At 50.0% G+C, this 18,858-nt stretch overlaps 1 protein-coding gene across 1 annotated transcript; it reads left to right on the forward strand.

Moving 5' to 3' along the window:
- Positions 1-1,376: 1,376 nt before the first annotated feature.
- LOC122158485 (T-box transcription factor TBX5) lies at positions 1,377-15,738 on the forward strand (the record flags this gene model as incomplete). The annotated part of the gene is made up of 6 exons (XM_042815185.1): positions 1,377-1,595; positions 2,793-2,887; positions 5,464-5,583; positions 6,145-6,292; positions 8,191-8,343; positions 15,647-15,738. Coding segments are annotated over exons 1-6 (827 nt in total), but the record flags the coding sequence as incomplete, so codon positions are not given.
- Between the last annotated feature and the right edge of the window lie 3,120 nt (positions 15,739-18,858).

Below are 18,858 nucleotides of genomic sequence, written 5' to 3' on the forward strand. Positions count from 1 at the left end.
CGCAGGAGAGGGCAGGGGGGGTGGGGACCCGAGGACGGGGGTCTTTCTGTCAATGATCTTTAGCTCCGGAGGTGTGGACCCGCAGTCCCTTTGCTTTTTGTCCTCTTAAATTATATATACGTGTATGTATACGTTACCCACCACTAGCAGGGAAGAGCATTTTCTCCCCCTCCTTTCCACTCCCAATTCTCCTCTGCATTTAAAGGAGAATTGCCTTTTTTATGTTTTCTTTTAAAGGCTTTTAAATATTGTTGCAGGGAGATGGAGGACTCATTTCAAACCGTTCTCGTGTACTTAAGACCAATATTGTCTCCATATGGCTGGCCTTTCAAAACCGAATCCTCTTCTTTGAAACATGCGAGAGAGGTTTTTTAGAAGCTATTAAAACTCCTAACTCCTCAAAACAAACGAAAAAAAAAAAATACTTACAGATATTTAACTTTTTTTATCTCTCTCTCTCTCTCTCTTTTTTTTTTTTTTCCTGTTTGGAACTTTTACCAGTCCTGATAGAGCCCTCAAAGCTCCACCAAAACACCGCCTTTAAAACTCCTCTTGTTGCTCGCATCAGATGTAAGCGGCGGATTTCTCAGGCTCTGCCGGTGCAGTTTTCCTCCCGTTAGGGCTCAGCTCACTGCATGTGCAGTCCATGCGCACGTTACTTTGCACCATATCGGACTGATTCGCACTTTTTAGATGTTTTTAAATCGTCTCGTCCGTCCAATCCGACTTGTTTTGCGACTATTCGGGACAGCGTTTTGAGTTTGGGGTTTTGGAGGATGGATAAAAGACTCGTTTTATTTTACTTTGGCGGAAAGGTCGCGCTTCACAGGGGTGCACGAAGTTGAATTTTCTTTGGAATTGGGGTTATATAAACGCCGTCACGTGGCGGAGGCATTCGCTTGCTGGAAAGTGGCTCCTACCTCTAGGGGAGGACGGGGGGATCTTTCAGCCTCCCCGGCCCAGAGAGCCCGATATCGGCCCGGGGGATGGGGAGGCCCAGCCCCCCCCCGGGACACCCCCACCTCGTGGCCACGCGTGTGCTGAGCGGCTCGGTCCCGCGGCAAGGTGCCCCGTGCACGCTGCCGGGCGGACTGCGGGCAGGCGGCTGTTTACCTTGTCCAAAAGATGCATTTAATAATACCGCCTCCCCTCTCCCCATCCCCCACCCCAAATCCTATCATCCCTTGCGGGCTGCGATAATAAATAAAAGTCTTTATTTCTCCCTCTCCAAAAGTTAAAGGGCCTTGTCCTCTCCCCGGGCTGCTGGAAGTGAGTTGCGAGCAGCGCTGCTTCGCCCTCCCGCCCTGCCCAGCGCCGGGCTCAGCGCATGTGTATCGTTAATGTATATATATTTGATTGAGCGTCAGCCTTGACTTATGTGCCTCTTATCTCTGCTCTCTCCTCGATGTGTGCCTGCAGTGGGGGATTCGGCGAAGGAAGCTCGTAACATGGCGGACACCGAGGAAGGCTTCGGGCTCCCGAGCACGCCGGCTGACTCGGAGGCCAAGGAGCTGCAGGCTGAGGCCAAGCAGGACCCCCAGCTGGGGACCACCAGCAAGGCCCCCACCTCTCCGCAGGCAGCCTTCACACAGCAGGTAAGGATCCGGACGCAGCTCCCCTTCTCTTTCGTCCCCCTCTCTCTCTTTTTTTTTTTTTGCCAATTTTCTGCGTTTTCCCCCCGATCCCAGCTGTAGTTCTACTCCTGAGCTGGGCAGGAATGAGTCATTTTAGGCCTCACGGGAAGGAAAGCTCTCACCTGATGGTCAGGGCGGTGGGCTCTTTCCTGCTTTGCTGTTCTTTGCGGTGTGTTTGAGTGCTGGGGGGGCATGCAGGGAAAAATCGCAGTGAATGTCACAGGGAGGGACCCTTTTGTGCAAGGACAGGCACACACAGCCAGTGCTTGAGCGTAGAAATGCACATGCAGATGCAAGCTCAGACAGCTGTGTATTTGCTATGTGCCTGTGTGGATTGGTTTAAGACACGTATGAGCATATATACACATGAAAATGTACACGTGAACACACTGTGCCTGTGTACCCCGGCTACACACTGCTCTGCCCGCCATTGGGCTCCAGGGCACGCTGTGGGTGTCACGCGTGGGCAGCCCGCAGCCACTGGGGGGTTGGGCACAGCCGGGGTCCCCTCGCACATCCCCACCAACCCTCACCCGACGGACCCCCCCGAGTCGCGGTTACACACGTGGGCTCACCGGCAGGCCGCAGCAAACTGCTCTCCCCACGCTGCAGAGGAGGGCAGGGCCGGGCCAAGGAGCTGGGCTGCGGCAGCGCTCAGAGCTGGCCCCGGAGCTCGGTGCCGGGGTGTAGGGCTTCGCCGGGATCCTTAGGCGGCCGCAGGTAAATCCCTGGAAGGAGATCCCACGGCCGATGACTGCTCGGTTTTCGGTTCTGTTATCGTTAGGGGTGTACGTGTCCTCGGTTTGGGGGTTTTGTCAGGCTGTGGGTCTCCCTCCCGCCCCGCTCAGAGCGATGCCTCCGGACCGGGCTAACAAGGCGAGGACGGAGGGGTGCGAGGATTGGACCCCAGCCTGCAAAAGCGGGTGTAAATCACTCATCAGAAGGATGTGAATCTCCTCCGGCCGCCTCCCGACCGCAGCAGGGGGGATTTCTCCCAGCCGGGCCCGGCCGTCCCGCTCCCGCAGCACCGGGGCCCGCAGGATCCGGCGCTGCCCGGGAAGCGTTCCCCGAACTCCGGCCCCACCGCCCGGCTGCTTCCCTCTCTGGTTTTTCCTCCTCGGGGCTCGGTGCTCATGGCTCTGCCTTTCTGCTTTGCAGGGCATGGAGGGGATCAAAGTGTTTTTGCACGAGCGGGAGCTGTGGCTGAAATTTCACGAGGTGGGGACGGAGATGATCATAACAAAGGCTGGAAGGTAAGAAGCAGCCCCAGTGCAACGGGGGGAGGCGGCCGCACGCCCTTTGTGTCCGTGGGGCCGAATCCTCCTCCTCCGTCGGTGCTTGCGGGGAGAGTTTTGCACAAATACACACCCTGAGCTTCTCCACGCGTGCTCGTGTGCGTGGGGAGTGCGTGCCCACGGCGGAATGGAGGTGCCCGGCCTCAGCCCCGCTGCTGCCCCGGGTCTCCGTGACACCCCTGCGAGGATGGATTGAGAAGAAATTGTTTCTTCTGGCTCCTTTCTTAACCAGAACAGTTGGATCGTTAATCCCAATTTCAAGGCCTTTGGAAGCTTTCCAGTCAAGAGCCGAATTGCAGCCACTTGGCCAAAAGCTGACCTTGTTTAGAGCCGTTCGCTGGGCGATCTCGTTAATATTACCATTATTTTTAACTAAAGGAGCAGCTCTGTCCTTCCGCGATTTTGGAACGCCGTCCTTTTTTTTTTTTTTTTTTTTTTTTCTTTTTCTTTTTTTCTTTTTTTTTTTTTTCTTCCAGACCCTTCTAATTTCTTACGCGCTCATTGAGGCCAATACACGCGGAACACCCACACCATCCCATTTAAAAGTATATGTGGTCTTAAGCTACTGTTTATATACCGATAGCGTAACGGTTTAGATGCATAAATAGATGTGCCCGCAAATAAATAGCATGCGTGTCTAACCGCGTCCAGATACACATTTCTATATGTGTGCTCTCGCCTGCGTGGGTGTGTAGAAAAATATACAGCCTCGCAAATCCAACTTTATTGGGACTGTGCGTAATGGATTCCATGGCCGGCTCAGCAAACCCGATCCACAGATATTTGTGTGTGTACGCGGATGTACTGCAGTGCGTTTGAGGTTATTCAGCTTTATCCTTAATAGTAGCGTCTTTGAGGGCTGCTCAAGGGGAGATCCAGCGCAACGGTCACCTGCGAGCTCGGGGCTCTTTTCGCTACGGTTTGAAACGAACTGCCGTACCTGGCGCTGCCCGAGGCTCGATCTGAAAAGGGAAACCCCTCCAGCAAAGAGAGAATGGCAGCGTTAGGAGGCGAGGGCACAGTAAGCAACGCCAAGTCAGACTTTCATTTTGCTCTGTCATCTGGTATTTGTTGTGGTCTTCCAAAATTTGCCTGGAGAGGGAGGAAAAAAAAAAAAAATAGAGCTGGCTGCAGACAGCGCTGCGAGTGGGTCTGTCTCACTGCTCGCCTTGCTCTGCTGCTGGAAAGGGCGACCTGTGCGGGAAATGCGCGGCTGCGGAGCTGCTGGCAGCGTTGTCCTTCCGCCCCCAGACCCTGTGGGGACGCGGGCTGCGCGCTGCCTCCGCTCGGGGACACGGAAACTTCGCGAAGAAAAGCAGATTTTTTTTTTTTTTTTTTTCCCTCTCAGAAAGCAGCGCAAGGAGGAAGACGGACAAAAACCACCTTGCGGAGATTTCAAACAAATAAAGTAACGCATAGAAACATCGTCTGGAGAGCTATAAAACCGACATTTATAGAGCGGGGTGTTTAGGGGAAAGCGCACGCAGCACCGGGGCAGGCACAGAATAGTTGTTCTTCATAGAATTCCTTATGCTCATTGCTGCAGAAGCCCGGGGTCGCGCCGTTGCCCATCAGGTGTTTGAGGTGGACGCGCAGATCCGTGTTCGGGTGGAATTTGGTTTCTTCTCCCTCGGTCTACCCCCGTAACCCCCCATCAATCACCGGCTTCCCCCCCTTCATCTCTTAGCACGTGAATTTACACACCGGCCCAGATGCCCTATCGCACAGATAAGAACCCGAGCCCCGGAGAAGTGCGCAGTATTTTTAGAGGTGTGGGGCTTTTTGTTTATGCGTGTTTTAAGTCAAGGGCTACGTTTTCATCTGCTTTATTTTTAAATATTTGGAAAGCTCGAACTAAAATAACATCAGTGTTTTAAGTCCCTGCCTTGCAGTAATGGAAACTATTTCGAAAAGCCGCTGTCCTCAGTGTGTATTCGCGTGCTTCCAAGTATTTGTCAGGTGTGTTTGCTGATGTCTCTGTATGCACGTCCTCGGTGCTACACCTGAGCGCGTGTGTTCCTTCAGCTTCTGGGAACGGAGAGGTTGATACACACGGGAGCTTTGGAGAAATGTGCACATTTAAAACGCGTACTTTTGCAGAAATACATATATTTTTCCCTTTTTTTTTTTTTTTTTTTTTTTTTTTTTTTTTTGGCTTATTTCCCCTGCTCTTCCAACAGTTTAAGCAAACAGGAAAGTCAGTTGCTTCCAAGGGATCTCGCGGCCAGATTTGTTTAATTTTTTTATTTTATTATTATTTTTTTTTAAATTGAAGCATTGGTGAAAGAAATGATAACAAATAGGCGAACTGAGGGGTAGGTGAAGAAACCAACCCGCTGGGATCGTAACTACGATTCCGCCTCTTCAAGTCCCTTGTCCCCCCAGGTCCCCCTCCAGGCCCCCCCCGTACAGGATGTGCCCCCGCCTGGCTGCAGGGCCCCTCCACTTCTGATAAACCGCACACAGCGCACAGATCCACCTTGGGAAACTTTCCCTTCTTCGCTTTTGTATTTACGCACTTCTTTCTTTTATAGGCGTATGTTTCCCAGTTACAAAGTGAAGGTCACTGGACTCAATCCAAAAACGAAGTACATACTGTTGATGGATATTGTACCAGCGGATGACCACAGATACAAATTTGCAGATAATAAATGGTACGCACTCAGGGGGGGGGGAGGGAAGGGAGCGCTGATTCGTGTCGGGCTGCCCGATCCCGGGGCGGCATAGGGTGGGAGATGCAGCTGCTGGATGCTGGGCTGTACCTGAGGGTCTCGGGACGCACCTCTGGAGAACAACACAAAAAGAAAACAAACAAAAGAGAGAGCCAAATCTGTTGCAATTAGAGAACAGTGCCTGTAATCCTGCTTAACGGTGAGATCGTTGGCCATCCTGGTGCCAGTAGTTTAATTACCCTTCGGGCAGCAGCGTCTCCGGGCGGGGGAGATGCTGAAGGGTGGATACGCGGTGTTTTCTTTGCTCCTTGTTTGGGTGTCCGCAATTAGGAAGGAGGAAGGATGGGGTTAAATGGGGAAACGGCCACCTCGACGGGAAAAGTGCCAAAGATCTCCATTAATTCTCCGCGCACTGTGTGTGTCCGTAAACGTCTTTTTTTTTTTTTTTTTTTTTTTTTTTCCCGAAGACCGCCGGGCACCACGGTGCTGGGGGCAGGAGGGGGGACCCCACGGGTGGGAGCTCAGCGCCTCTGTCCCACGCAGGTCCGTGACCGGGAAGGCAGAGCCGGCCATGCCCGGCCGCCTCTACGTGCACCCCGACTCCCCCGCTACCGGAGCCCATTGGATGAGGCAGTTGGTTTCCTTCCAGAAGCTGAAGCTCACCAACAACCACCTCGATCCCTTCGGACATGTGAGTACCGTGCTGGGATAGGGCCGGGAGACGCGGATTTGTGCTTCACAGAGCGACCGTGGGATCCCACGCGCAATCGGGTCCCTACGAGTGGCATCGCATTGCCCAGAGCCACCGAACCTGTAGTCTAAATCCATTATCTGACTGGGGTATTATCTTCCCCCCTGGTAAGACGGGATGAGCCCCAGTGATGTGTGCCCGCCCCCCCCTACTCCCCCCCCCCCCCCAAAAAAAAAAAAAAAAAAAAGGATACGTAGCCCATGTTTTAAAGATCTATTTCACAGCACTGCGTGGGAATTGATTACAGACCGCAGTGCCTGGCTTCAGTGACACCTCAGCTACCTGGTTTTAACCCGAAGGGGGTCTGAAAGCCTTAAAATCTGCCCGTAGCTTCCATGAATTTGGCTAACAGGCAAAAATCAATCAGGCATAATTATTGGAGGAAATAGGACCTACAACCACGTGGTTGAAAAGAAAAAAAGTAAAAACCAAATCGCACCACCAACCATTGTTGGACCCAAGGGGCCGTGAAAGATTGTGTGAATTCTGCAGCCAGAAGCAGCCCACCTTCGGAGGTCTCCAAAGACATGTTTTTTTCTGAGCAAATGTATATATGCGTCTATGAATTATAAATATATATATCTATAAAAATATATATAATTACTTAAGTGAGTATATGAATCCAGATCCCACCATCCTTTTCCAAGAGCCCATTTTTCTCCAGTCTCATTTCAACACTTCGGTTTCACTTTTTTTCCCCAAGCTTTTTTTTCTTCTTTTTTTCCTTCTTCTTCTTCCTTCTGTTTTCACTTTTTAACACTGAAAACCTCGTGTTCCTAAATCCTGTCCGGTGGGGGCGGGGAGTGGGAGGAAACCAGCCGAGCCCGCAGCGCACCTGAGCGCTGAGCATCGCTGTCCGAGCCGCGCTTTCCCTCTCCAATTCAGGGTTGGTTGGTTTATTTATTTACTATTTATTTTTTTCCTTTGGGACCCGAATTAAGACGCTTTGCAAGCGCTGCTGCTTTCGCTTATTATTATTATTATTTAATATAATTTTGTTTTGGAGGGGGGAGATTTTGGGGGGGGATCCGGCCGGGTCCCGGGGCCAGGCATCTCCCGCTGCGAGCAGGCGGCTCTGGGGAGAAGTCCATGCAAGCAGAGTCGGGCTGCTGGGTCAATAGGGACTTCAGAGGCGGAGCTGCACCAGGAGCCTCTCAATTAGAGTCGCGGTAATGAAATTAAAAACCATTAGATCGTTCACCGTTGATGTCTACGGCTTTCCCGGATGTCAAAGCAATTTGCCTAAACCCCCGGGAAGGGGGAGGCGGCGAGGCGGTCGGGGTCTGGCGTTGGGGCGCGCTGCGTCTCGCTGTCGCCAGGGTCCGGTCATTATCGGCGCGGGTCCCCCCCTCCCCCACCGTCCCCATCCCCGCCACTGTCCCCGGAGATTAACCCGGTACGGAGCAGGGGCCGCTTTTTATCTTGAGCGCAGTGCTTCCCTCCCCACCACCCTCCTGCCCCATCCTCTGCGGGTGGCATGGTGGGGGGGGGGTGGACACACGAATTCCTCTGCTTCTCATCCCTTGCTTTGTTGGATTGCTGGGAAGATTGAGGTACCCTTGCTGGGGGTGCTGCAAGAGAAAGAGAGCCCTCTCCAGCTTTGGGAAATGTGTTAGGGGCCCTAATGGGCTCCTTGGCTGTGGCGGAATGCTTCTCTGGAGAGGTGTTTCCTCCTCCATCCTTTCTGAGGAGCTCTGATGTGGGAGAATTTTTCGGGGAAGGGACTGCAGTTCCCTCTCTGCCTCCTCTCTCCATGAGAAGGTTGCACGGGTTGGGAATGCACTGAGTTGTGCCCCCTCCATTCCCACGGTCTGTCCTCTCTTTCTCCCCATGCCCAGATCATCCTGAACTCCATGCACAAATACCAGCCCCGGCTCCACATCGTGAAGGCAGATGAGAACAACGGCTTCGGCTCCAAGAACACAGCCTTCTGCACCCATGTCTTCCCAGAGACCGCCTTCATTGCTGTTACATCCTACCAAAACCACAAGGTGAGAGCTCGGCCGGGCCTTCACACCAGCAAACTGTGTCTCCTCTTCCTCACTCCCTTCTGACACAGTTTCTTTTCGGGTCCTTCCCACCCCACCATCATCTCTCTCACCTCCCCACTTGCCACAGTCCTGGCTCCCTTCTGTTCCCCACATCCCTCCCCATCCGTCTAGATCTGTTCTGTCCCCATCCCCTCTGTTATTCCTGGCAGTATGCACAAAGTATCCAAAGAAGGGGCTCAAGGCGCGCCAAGGGGGAATGAGCTCAAACAGGATGGCTTGCTCAGAGTGGAGGCGACCAACCGAGGAAGTTGGTTTTATCTTCTTTCCCCACATCGGTCAAAGGCTGTAATCTGGTGCTGGAGAAGGGAGCTGGGCGCTCCCCTCTGTGGCTGGGGCTCTGATAACCCCAGCTGGCTGTGCTCTGTCCCTTTGTTTGGGGACGACTCCGTCCCCACCAACCGAGGGCAGTGAGACCCTGGCAGGAAGGGAGGCTCTGAGGCTGGAGTCAGCTCCTGCCCGAGCAGAACAAAGCAAAATGTGTGAAAATGTGTCAATTTAGGCTTCCTTGGGGGTGCCCCCGAAAGGGCTCCCCTAATGGCATTGAAAGCAGGGTCTTTGCTTGGACTTGTGGGCAGGTAGAATGCCCCTCTTATGCTCAACTGAGTGAAAGCATTCTGTTATTTTTTCAAATGGAGAAAGGTCAGATAAGACCTTAGTTGAATTCTGGATGCTTTCCTGGAGATGTAACGGGGAAGCTCCTAAATGTGCATGAAATGGTTGTGTTTCCTCCATCCATTGGTTGGCCAGGGAGCTGCAGAAAGCAGAAGCGTGCTGGAGAAGAAAGAGTGTTTCACCGTAACTAGGGAGAAAAGAAAATACTTCCCTGCCCTTTAAAATAGGAGCTGCTGGCACAGCCAGGACAAGCAGACTGGATCCAAGTTGAGCCCTCGCCAAATTATGCCTTAAATTATAACTCCGTTGTGGATGCTATAAAATCGAGTTTAACTTCTGCTTGATGGATTCGGAGAAAGAATATAATATTAATAGAACAGGGAGTTAATAAAACAGGACATACTGCTTGCTTTAAATGCATTTCCCTGTGAGAAAACAGGCCTGAATTTAATTGCTTTCCTTTGAAGAAAAATAGGACTGTTATGTGGGGGGGGGGGGGGGGGGGACAATTACCACGCAAATAAAACAAAGCAAAGCAAAAACATGTAAGTACAGTAGTTTGGGAAAACTGCCATATTAGGAGGAGCGGGGATATTTGATTGTAAATCAACAACATCTGGTTGATAAGGAATGACATCTGCGTATCCGTCTCTGTCAAAACACACACACTGACGAGCGCATGAATCTCTACAGACGCACACGCGCTTGCATCCCTGCAGACACATGCACATGCACACAGATACCACTACATATTTTACACACCCCCTACACATTTTACATGCTCTCACATCCCTCCCCCCCCAGCACACGCATTCCTCTCCTTGCTTGCCTTGAGTCATTGGGGGAACGAGAAAAAAAATGGCTGTAGCCCCAAGATAAAGCCCCAATTGAGAAAGATAGGGCCATAAAAATAAACCAGGGAGTGATCTACCCTAAATGGCATCTCCCTCCAGGGAAGGGAATAAAATCTGCAGCTTGCCCCTGTGTCGAGGAGGCGCAGCACCAGGGTGCAGCTGGTGCTGGCAGTGTGGAATGGTGACATCCGTTGCGTGTAGGGCTGCTCTGTGGGCACAAGCCCCAGTTCTGCTGTCACAGCGGGGTGTTTTTGGGGCCAAGAGTGTTTTTGGGTTATGCTTCCTATTGCCATAAGTGATCGCAGGCTGTGTCTGTGGAGCTCAGCAAGGAGCTTTGGTCTGGTTGTCCATCCTCGTGTGTCTCTGCGCACTACCTATTCTTACCCACTTACTGCCACCTCTCTCACTTCCATCCATCAGCCGTAGAGCACCCTTCACACAGATCCTCCTGTCCGTGCAATTACACACCATTATTACGCAGTGATTCCTTTTACATGCACAATTTCATGCACAGGTGCACACATAAGCCTACACACGTGTGTGCTTTCAAAAACTATGTCATGCTTGCATGATGTTGCAGCATGTAGTATTCCCTGCACGACTCATCCATAACCGCATGTGACTCGATGCTTACACAGCCCACAGAAATACCTGTCTGATTGCGGATCAGCCCGTTCATTTCGAGAGCACAGCTGCAATCCCAATACAGGCCTTGTGCTTATTTCCCCTGATATTTTAGGCAGCCTGCAAAGATATTTAAGCCCACTGGGCTCTCCCTCTCCCCAGCCTGCTCCCCAAAAGGAGGGCTCAGCTACGAGGAACGTTTTCGTTAATTTTTCAGTGGACTTGTCAGCAGCTGGCTCGGCCACCTCCCCCGTCACTGCAGCCCTGAGAAAAGACCCCAGAAATATCAAGGTGTTAAAATAGGTCACATGCGTATTTCATTTCCTTGCCATTTACACAATGGGTGCTTGCAATCAGGTTGATTCCCAAATATTAACTTCCCCTACAGTTAAGTACCATTTTGCTGTAGCTTAAATCATTGTGTTACTGGTTATTAAGTACTAGGTCTCTACTTAGGACCAGGAAATGAACCCTAATAGACAGAAATAATTAAGGTTCTGCCCTCTTGAGGGTTCTTTCAAAAGCAAGAATTCACAACAATTATTCTCATTAATTTTTACAACCTACTTTCCCTGTTAGCTGGACTTGGGCTTTATATTAGTTTTCCCTCCCTCAGGATATCCGGTTTTATGCTGATTTTTTCCCCCCAAGTTATTCATCATTCTCAGTAGCCCAAATTCCTTTTGGGTAACATCAGCACTAGCTGGGATGCTACAGGCACCACAGTGATGTGGACAACCAGGGAAGGCTCTCTGTTCTTTTGAGGAGGGCAGCTGCTGGGGCTCAGGATGCTTTATTTCAGAGATTGGCTCTCCTGGTTGGATTGCAGGGAACTGTATCCATCTCTTCAGGATGCCGGAGGCTATGGATAGGTGGTGGTCTAGCTGGCATCCCATGGAGTGCCTCAATGTAGGGGCTGGGCCCACTCCTGTACCCCAGCCTGTCCCTGCTCAGCCTGGGGCCCTTGGGGTTGTGCCTTCCCTCTCTGAGGGGACCCTGGGCACTACAGCTCTCCCCACTCTCACCCTCTCCCAACTCCTGACCCACCTCCTCCCCACCCAAGCACTGTGCAGGGTCTGTCTCTTCTTCTGTCTTCTGTCCTTGCCTCCCAGTTCAGCCAGCAGCCTCCTCAATGGGCCCCTCTGTCTCATACCAGTAGCTCTGACCAGTCACTGGCTCACAGTCCCTCCTATTTCCTTCACTGCCCTCTGGGTTCAGCATTCTCTCCCCCCTGCCAGCCTTTCCCTTGGGCTCTGAGTCCCCTTTCCCCATCCAGCTGCTCTGCCTGCCCCAGCCAGATGCACACAGCCTCAGCAGCCACCTTGTCTTCATCCAGTCCTTCCATTCACACCACTCTGGTTTGGCTTTCTCCTCCATGCTGAGTTGGTTCCCACCTGGGGTACGTGACAGCACATAAGAAAAAGGCTCTGTGCTTTCAAGCCTGGAGCCCAGCCTCCTGGTTACTCCCAGCACCTGTGGGGATTTTCCAAAGTGTCCGGCTTTGGGATGGCTTTGCAATAGCCTCCAGAGGGTCAGAGCGGTGTGCTTCCCTTTGGCTATGGTGCTCAAAAATATGGGACTGGTTTGATTGATAGGAAAAGAACATAAACAGAAAGGAGACCAGAACGAACTGCTGGTGTGGGACACCTCAGCCCTAACAAAGTTTAACAGTTAGAAATAATGGAGAGAAACCTTATCAATACAGAGTGGTAATTTGACCCTTGCTGCTTGTGAATCTAGAGACATAAACCTGTGTAAATACAAGGCTGGGCAAGAATGAAAAATGCAAAGATGGTGCATTTCTTCCACCTAACTAGATGCAAAGCTCAAATTTATCTTGCTGGAGTGAGAGATGCCGTTGGAAATGTCTCAGCAGACATGCTCTGTGGTCAGTTAGCCCAGAGAAAGGCGCGGAGGAGCGGCGCTGAGATTTCATTGGGAACTGTCGCTTCCCGTTAAAGTGAAGATGAACCCATAGGTCAGACAGGCACAGAGAAGTGCAGATTGGGAAGGCTGCACTGGAAAGTGCTTGACACTCAGGGGTCTGCAACAGCACAAGCAATCAGAGGCTATAACATAACTTTGCCATCAATTTCTTCTAGTAACAAATGAATAAACAAAACCCCATGTTTTTGTTGAATCCGTGCTGTGTGATTTAGCCCCAAGTGTTCCATCTTAATGACCTTGTGGGACGTGGCATTCATTTATTTATTTATTTTAAAATGATGTCACTGTCATTTGACTTCCTGACAGCTTTTTTGTCCCCACCCCCAACGAATTGCAGTCAATTAAACAGAGTTTTGCTGTGGCAAAACTGATCCAGAAGAAGGCAATTTCCACCCATTTGTTTGCTTTTCCACTTCTGAATAGTTTTGAAGTCAGACAAAAAGCAGCCAAACAAAATACCTTCCAGAGGCTGTTTTCTAAAGCAGATGCTCACTGGCTTGCTCTCTATTTTCTAATTTGTTTCACTTTTTTTTTTTTCTTCTAAAACTGTCTTAGACTCAATGCTAGGGCTGATGCCCCTAAGTGTTATCCAGAGAAACCAGTTGGAAACCCATCTAAAGACTGCCCACTACTGAGCTCAGACCTAACTTGGAGCCTTCTGTACCCCAGAGCTCTTAGACCCCTCCAACGCAGCAGATCCTTTGTTTTAAGGTGTTCTCATTTCCAGGTGATCTACTTGGGGCTTTCTGCTAGCAATACGTACATTCATCCCATTGTTTCTAAGCATTCCCAAAGAGAGTTAGGAGGTTTCTCTACTAGTAAAGCAATGTTTTTGCAAGATGGAGGTCTTGTATGATATTTTGCCAACATTCTGTGGGGGACTGAAGGTTTGATTTGTCAAAAAGAGCAGTTAGCTGAGATGCTTAACTAAAGGGCTCCCATGTTGGCGTCTCCTTCTTCAGTGAACAGAGTGAATTTGGGCAATTCTGCCCACCCCAGAGCCCGCCTGCCCTCTAGCACTCCCCATCTCCTCCCTTGATTCCAGCAGGAACACTGGGAGCTGAGGTCCTCTGTGCAGGCTCCTTGGTTAAAGAGCCTTTGGTTAGGTTGGGATGAATCCGCGCCTTTGTACGGTTGTGTGCTGGTGCCAATACTGTAAATCCTCACTCCATGAAGGACTTCTCTTATGCAAGCAAATATTGCCATTGGGTTCGGCAAGTGAGGACAACCCGTACATTTAGTGCATTTCAGAATGCAGATTAAATGGAACCTTCCACAAGTTGAATAATGCCTATTATTCACTACAGAATTGCCACCACCTCAGCGGTGGAAACTGATAGGCAGTTACTTTGCAACGTACACAGCTGCTTTCTAACAGTTTGGGGCTTTTAATTATGAAATATATCACTGGTTTACTGCTAGACAACAGCTCAAATGGCAGGTTGGTCCAAATGGGTTGTTTGTTCAGCCTCTGCTTTGAAATCGGAAATGCGTGACAAAAAAAAAGCAGCGCCTGTTTATGTGGTGAATTAGGTCCTGACTTAATGTGAGTGCCTGTGGGGATGTGCATACGTGGGTGATGGGGGCTGTGTGAGATTTGGGATCAAATTAGGCAAAAAAAGTCAAGTAAACAACTAGCCTTTGGAAAAAATATGCTATACGATGAGAAAAAAACAAAATGAGCTGGTCGTGCAGACACCTGGCGGTGCTTGTTATTGACACTGGCCGGCCCAGATTTCTCTCTTTGAATTTTGGCAAAGAGATGGGTCCAGTTGTGCGTGCTCGGCTTGGTGAGCATGAACCTCTCTCTGTTCTCCCGCCATCAATCCCAAGCGCTTCCCTTCCCTTTGGCCCACCGGCAGTGCGAAGGAAGGATGGTGAGTGCACGAAGCTGCTCCAAGCTCAGGGCTCTCCTTGCTTCTGGCCCTGTGCTCGGACTGCCTGGCAGTGATGGAGAAAGGGAAGAAGGGAAATTGCAGCCTTTGCTGCCTATGTATTTGATATAACATAAGCTGAAGGTTGGTATGGGGATTTGCACAGAGGCTGGACCTCTCCTCTCCCTGCAAGGCTGGTGCTCCCTGGTTGCTGACCCTGGCTGCGTGCTGCAGACAGATTTGTTTCATACAGCAGTGAGTTTATGGCTGTATTTCTGTCAAGTGAGCCAAAACTCATGCTGCCTTCACTTTGCCATGCCAGCTCTGGAGGAGCAGCTGGTGCAGGCTGGCTTTCAGGGCAGCGCACACCTGATCCAGCCTGAGCTTTGCTCTGCAGAGCCACCAAAGCACTTGTGGCAAATGTGGCACAGCAATGGGAGCTCATAAAAGATCAGCAGTGTGGTGGGCAGTGTTGCTGGCCAGATGATATCTGCTTTAACATCAGCCTGAGGGTGAGAAAACCTGTGTATTTCCCTAAGTCCTCAGGGGAGGTATCAGTAGGAGAGGACTGCATCTCTGTGAGCAACAGAGCTCGCTTGGATAGAGGGACATTCTCTATAGGTGATGCTTTAAATGTTTAAGTTTGGTGTTGCAGGAAGACTGAAGTTAGGTGATTGAGGAAGATTCATGCTAGCTAACTTCAGATTCTCATAGTAGCCAACTAGGAGAGCAAAGCAGCCCCCTTAATTCATTCTATAGTTAACTGGGAGATAAACACTCCTAATCTGTTGCTGCAAGTGTGCATCTGGGAGGGGAAGCATGTCAACTGCAGTGCTCTTGGAGTGCGAATAGCTGCTCGCTACCAGACAGAGTAACCAGACAGGGTGAGCCTTGGCTGAGTGGGCTCTAGGATTTGAGAGTTTTTGGTTATGGTTATGCACAGGTGAGATAATATCTGTTGGTGTCAGTGAAATTTGTTCGGGTAATTCCACCTTCATCACCAGCCCCTCTGCTCAGTACAGCCCTTTCTATCTCAGCTGTAAAAAGACGGTATGGATCTTTCAGAAAGCAGCTTTCCTCCACTGAGAGTTGTGTGTGTTAGGTATGGGGCGAGCCTGAGGGAAGTGAAAGGCAGGAGATACTATTCCAGTGGAGAGAGCTGGAGGACGCCCTATCTGGAGTGCTCAGAGCTTGAGCTGAAGGATGACTTGAATTCCCAAAAGTGTCTTTCCCCCACCATCTTAACTGGCCTGGGTTTAATAAACAAAATCCCCTCTCTCCCTGACCATGCCTTGAACTTGCAATGAACCCATTGCTCTTCTTCCCTTTCAGATCACTCAGCTGAAGATTGAGAACAACCCCTTCGCAAAAGGTTTCCGCGGCAGCGATGACATGGAGCTCCACAGGATGTCCAGGATGCAGAGGTAATGCATGCCACCATCATGGGGATCTCCAGCCCCATGAGAGCTCTGGGCTCTGTTTCGTGTGTCACTGGTGGGTGAGTGAACAAGGATGTGGTGACAGTCCCTTCTCTGGCATCTTCTTGTGCCTTTTACCTCAAATTGGTGAACTACCATTCCAACGTGAGGCCAACATCCACAATTTTCCACTCCAGTTTTAATGCTTGTGTTGCAGAGGCAGGGTTTGGGCCACGGGAACACAGAGCTATTGCAGAAGAGTTGGAAGATATCTTCTTCCCAGCTGGTAGTGCTGTAGAGCCAAAGGCCTCAGCCCCGTTCTGAGAGCAGTTTTGTTAAGAGTTCTCCAGATGCCCCTGGAGACTTGGTGCATTGTGTTGGTTTCTGACGTTCAGAGGGTCTTAGGCAGAAAGGATGTGTTTTCCTGGTCAGCCCTGGATTCTCGAAGCAGGGGTATAGATATGGTGACTTCAGGGTGAAACAGGAAGCTGTTAGAAAATGTTGGGATCTTCAGGGCCAGGTGGTGGCTGAAGAGGTCTTTTTGGATCTCCGTTTTGGATGTAAATACGTAGGCTGAAACTTATGCCTAAATCCTGTTTAAAAATCCTGTTTAAAGTCCTTTTCTAAATGTCAGGCTCTGCTGGTAATTAACTTCATGCCTTTCACTCGACTTGGAACTTCATACATGTGTCAAGTTACTTCCTGGTGCAAATGTTTTGCAGGAACTTTGCCATACCCATGATTACACCTAAGACAGATGTAGAGGCTCAATATAGCATTTTCCATCCAGGAGAGCAGGAGTGCTTTAGATCCCTTATTCTCTGGAAGCAGCAAAGCTGGCTTTGAGCGGAGGGCTGTAGGGGCCATGCTGTTGCCTTCTGGAGGCATCCACCCATGGGCAGCCCAGGAACCTGGAGCTGATCCCTCCAGGCTGTAAGTGGTTGCTGCTGCCTTGGGAGCTGATGTTTATGCAGATCCACAAGTCGTACAGTTGCTGTATTTGGTGTCCCATAGATCTTACAGCCGTGCTAAAGGAGGGCACCATATGATGCCTGTAATCCTGCAAACTCAGAACCTTATTCAATACACCCATAAGCTTACCCAAATGGAGTGGGCAAGTGTCTGCTTGCGTGCAACCATTCTCAGGATCAGATAAGAAAAAGCTGATATAAAGCACTTACTCTTCTAATTCCATGCCATCCTTGAAGGTGGTGTTCCCTCTGCCCACCCTCTGCACAGATCCTATTCGCACAATGTCTCAATGTCTCAACATTCATTTATTTATTTATTATTCTGGGGGGTGCACTCAGTTGAAATAACTTTGCTCCCTCCCCCAGTGCCAGACTTCCAACTTTTACTGGAACTTGAGTAATGATGTCCCGGCACCTTTTTTTTTTTTTTTTTTTTTTGCTGCTAAACTACCCTTTCATTATGGCCAATGGGAAGATTTGAAGGTTTACATTCATTGTGGGGTTTCTGAAGGGAGGAGGGAGGAGGCAAAACAGTGAGGACTATTAGAAGGGCTTCATGACATATGAAGAGCATGGCACCTAGCCATGCTGAGCTTGTGCTAAAAATGGCTTGGCATTTTTCTGTGGGGCCTGTGGTCATACTCTGATACAGTGAACAGAAGCACTTGGAGTATATAAACACACATGCCCAGACCTGACATGGTGGAAAGGGTTAAAATCCACAGCCTTGACTTAATAGGACAATTTCTGATGCTTGTTTCCTTAATAACTTATCCTCTATACGGATTACACAGAAATAATTTTGTACCATTACAAAGATGTCATTTTTTTAACAAGAGAGCAGGATTGGGTTATTATACTATGATGAAGACACACCCACGGTTGTAAATACAGACAAATCAGAACTCATGTTTGTGGGCTTTTTCTGTATCGCAACCCATACAAAATGTATTAATATATCAAGACACATGTCTTGATATATAAGTGATGTATAGATAGTGATGTATAGATAGATACATAAGTGATATATACATGAGATAAATAACCATTCAGCACTGGGTATGTTAGAGAAGCTCAACCTACATTTGGGGTTCTATGTTTCATATATAAATATATATTTAAGTACAATGTATGTGTGTATGCACACGTGCAGTGAGGCTGTTTTCTCCACTGGCTGGCAGATGTTGGTACATGGGCTTCGAGGGAGTGATGGCTGCGTGTGCTCCCAGAGAACATACTTTTAGGGCAGTTTCTTCATAACAGGGAAAAGAAGGTAGCTGGGAAAAAAACCCACGCTTTTACAAAACAGTGCACAGCCTTTAGTACTGGGAAGCGGTGACCTGACATTCATCAGGTCACTGATCATCTCATTAGGGGGTGTAGCCATGGAGGGAATGAATTTTTCATGCTGAGGAAAGCCTAAGCACCTTTGTTGTCTTAACTGTGTCCTAACTTCCAGTGCAGAGGGACATTTCATAGCCAAAAGCAGAGCTGAGAACCCTGCCAGCAGGCTGTGTGGGTTTGAGGAAAGCCATTCCAGCATGGTTGGAGTGCTCCCCTTCTCATCCCCATCACCTGCATGCCTTGGGGCAGTGTTGGAGAGAGGCCTGAGCCCTGAGATGTGCTCCCAGCACAGGTCCTACTGTGTCTCTTGGGGCACGGACCCAGTGGCAGCTGAAGATACCATCCAGAAGCAGAGACCCCTGGCTGGGTTTCTGGGCTTTCTCTGTGCAAAAGGGGCTTCCAGAGAGCAGAACTGCTTTTGAGAAGGTGGTGACATGAGTGTCATGAGTGATATGGGTGTAGGTTGGGCTGAGGAACCCTTCCTGCCTTGCTTGTAGTCTGAACAATGTGCTTAGAGTAAACGTCTGCCTTTCAATAGCTGCAGTTATGAGAGAGGAGCTCCACCTGGACCTGAAGAGCTGTGGCTGTCAGCAAATGTGAGCACAGGACAAAGGCTGGCTTGCTGGGTCCAACATTATTTTGCTCAGCTAAGGTCTTGCAGTGGTGTATAGCAGTTCTCAGTGATGGCAGTTCCTCTGCTAAACACCTCCCTTTGGCAGACGGCAAGGGCTGGGGGAAGGAAGACAAAGCGGGGAAGGAAGACAACTTGTAGAGCCAAGTGTGAGCTCAAAGCAAGGTCTCAGGTGCCTTG

The sequence above is a fragment of the Centrocercus urophasianus genome, unplaced genomic scaffold (assembly GCF_019232065.1).
Source record: "Centrocercus urophasianus isolate 14NV4802_14NV808 unplaced genomic scaffold, USGS_Curo_1.0 seq_1420, whole genome shotgun sequence".
NCBI lineage: Eukaryota > Metazoa > Chordata > Aves > Galliformes > Phasianidae > Centrocercus > Centrocercus urophasianus.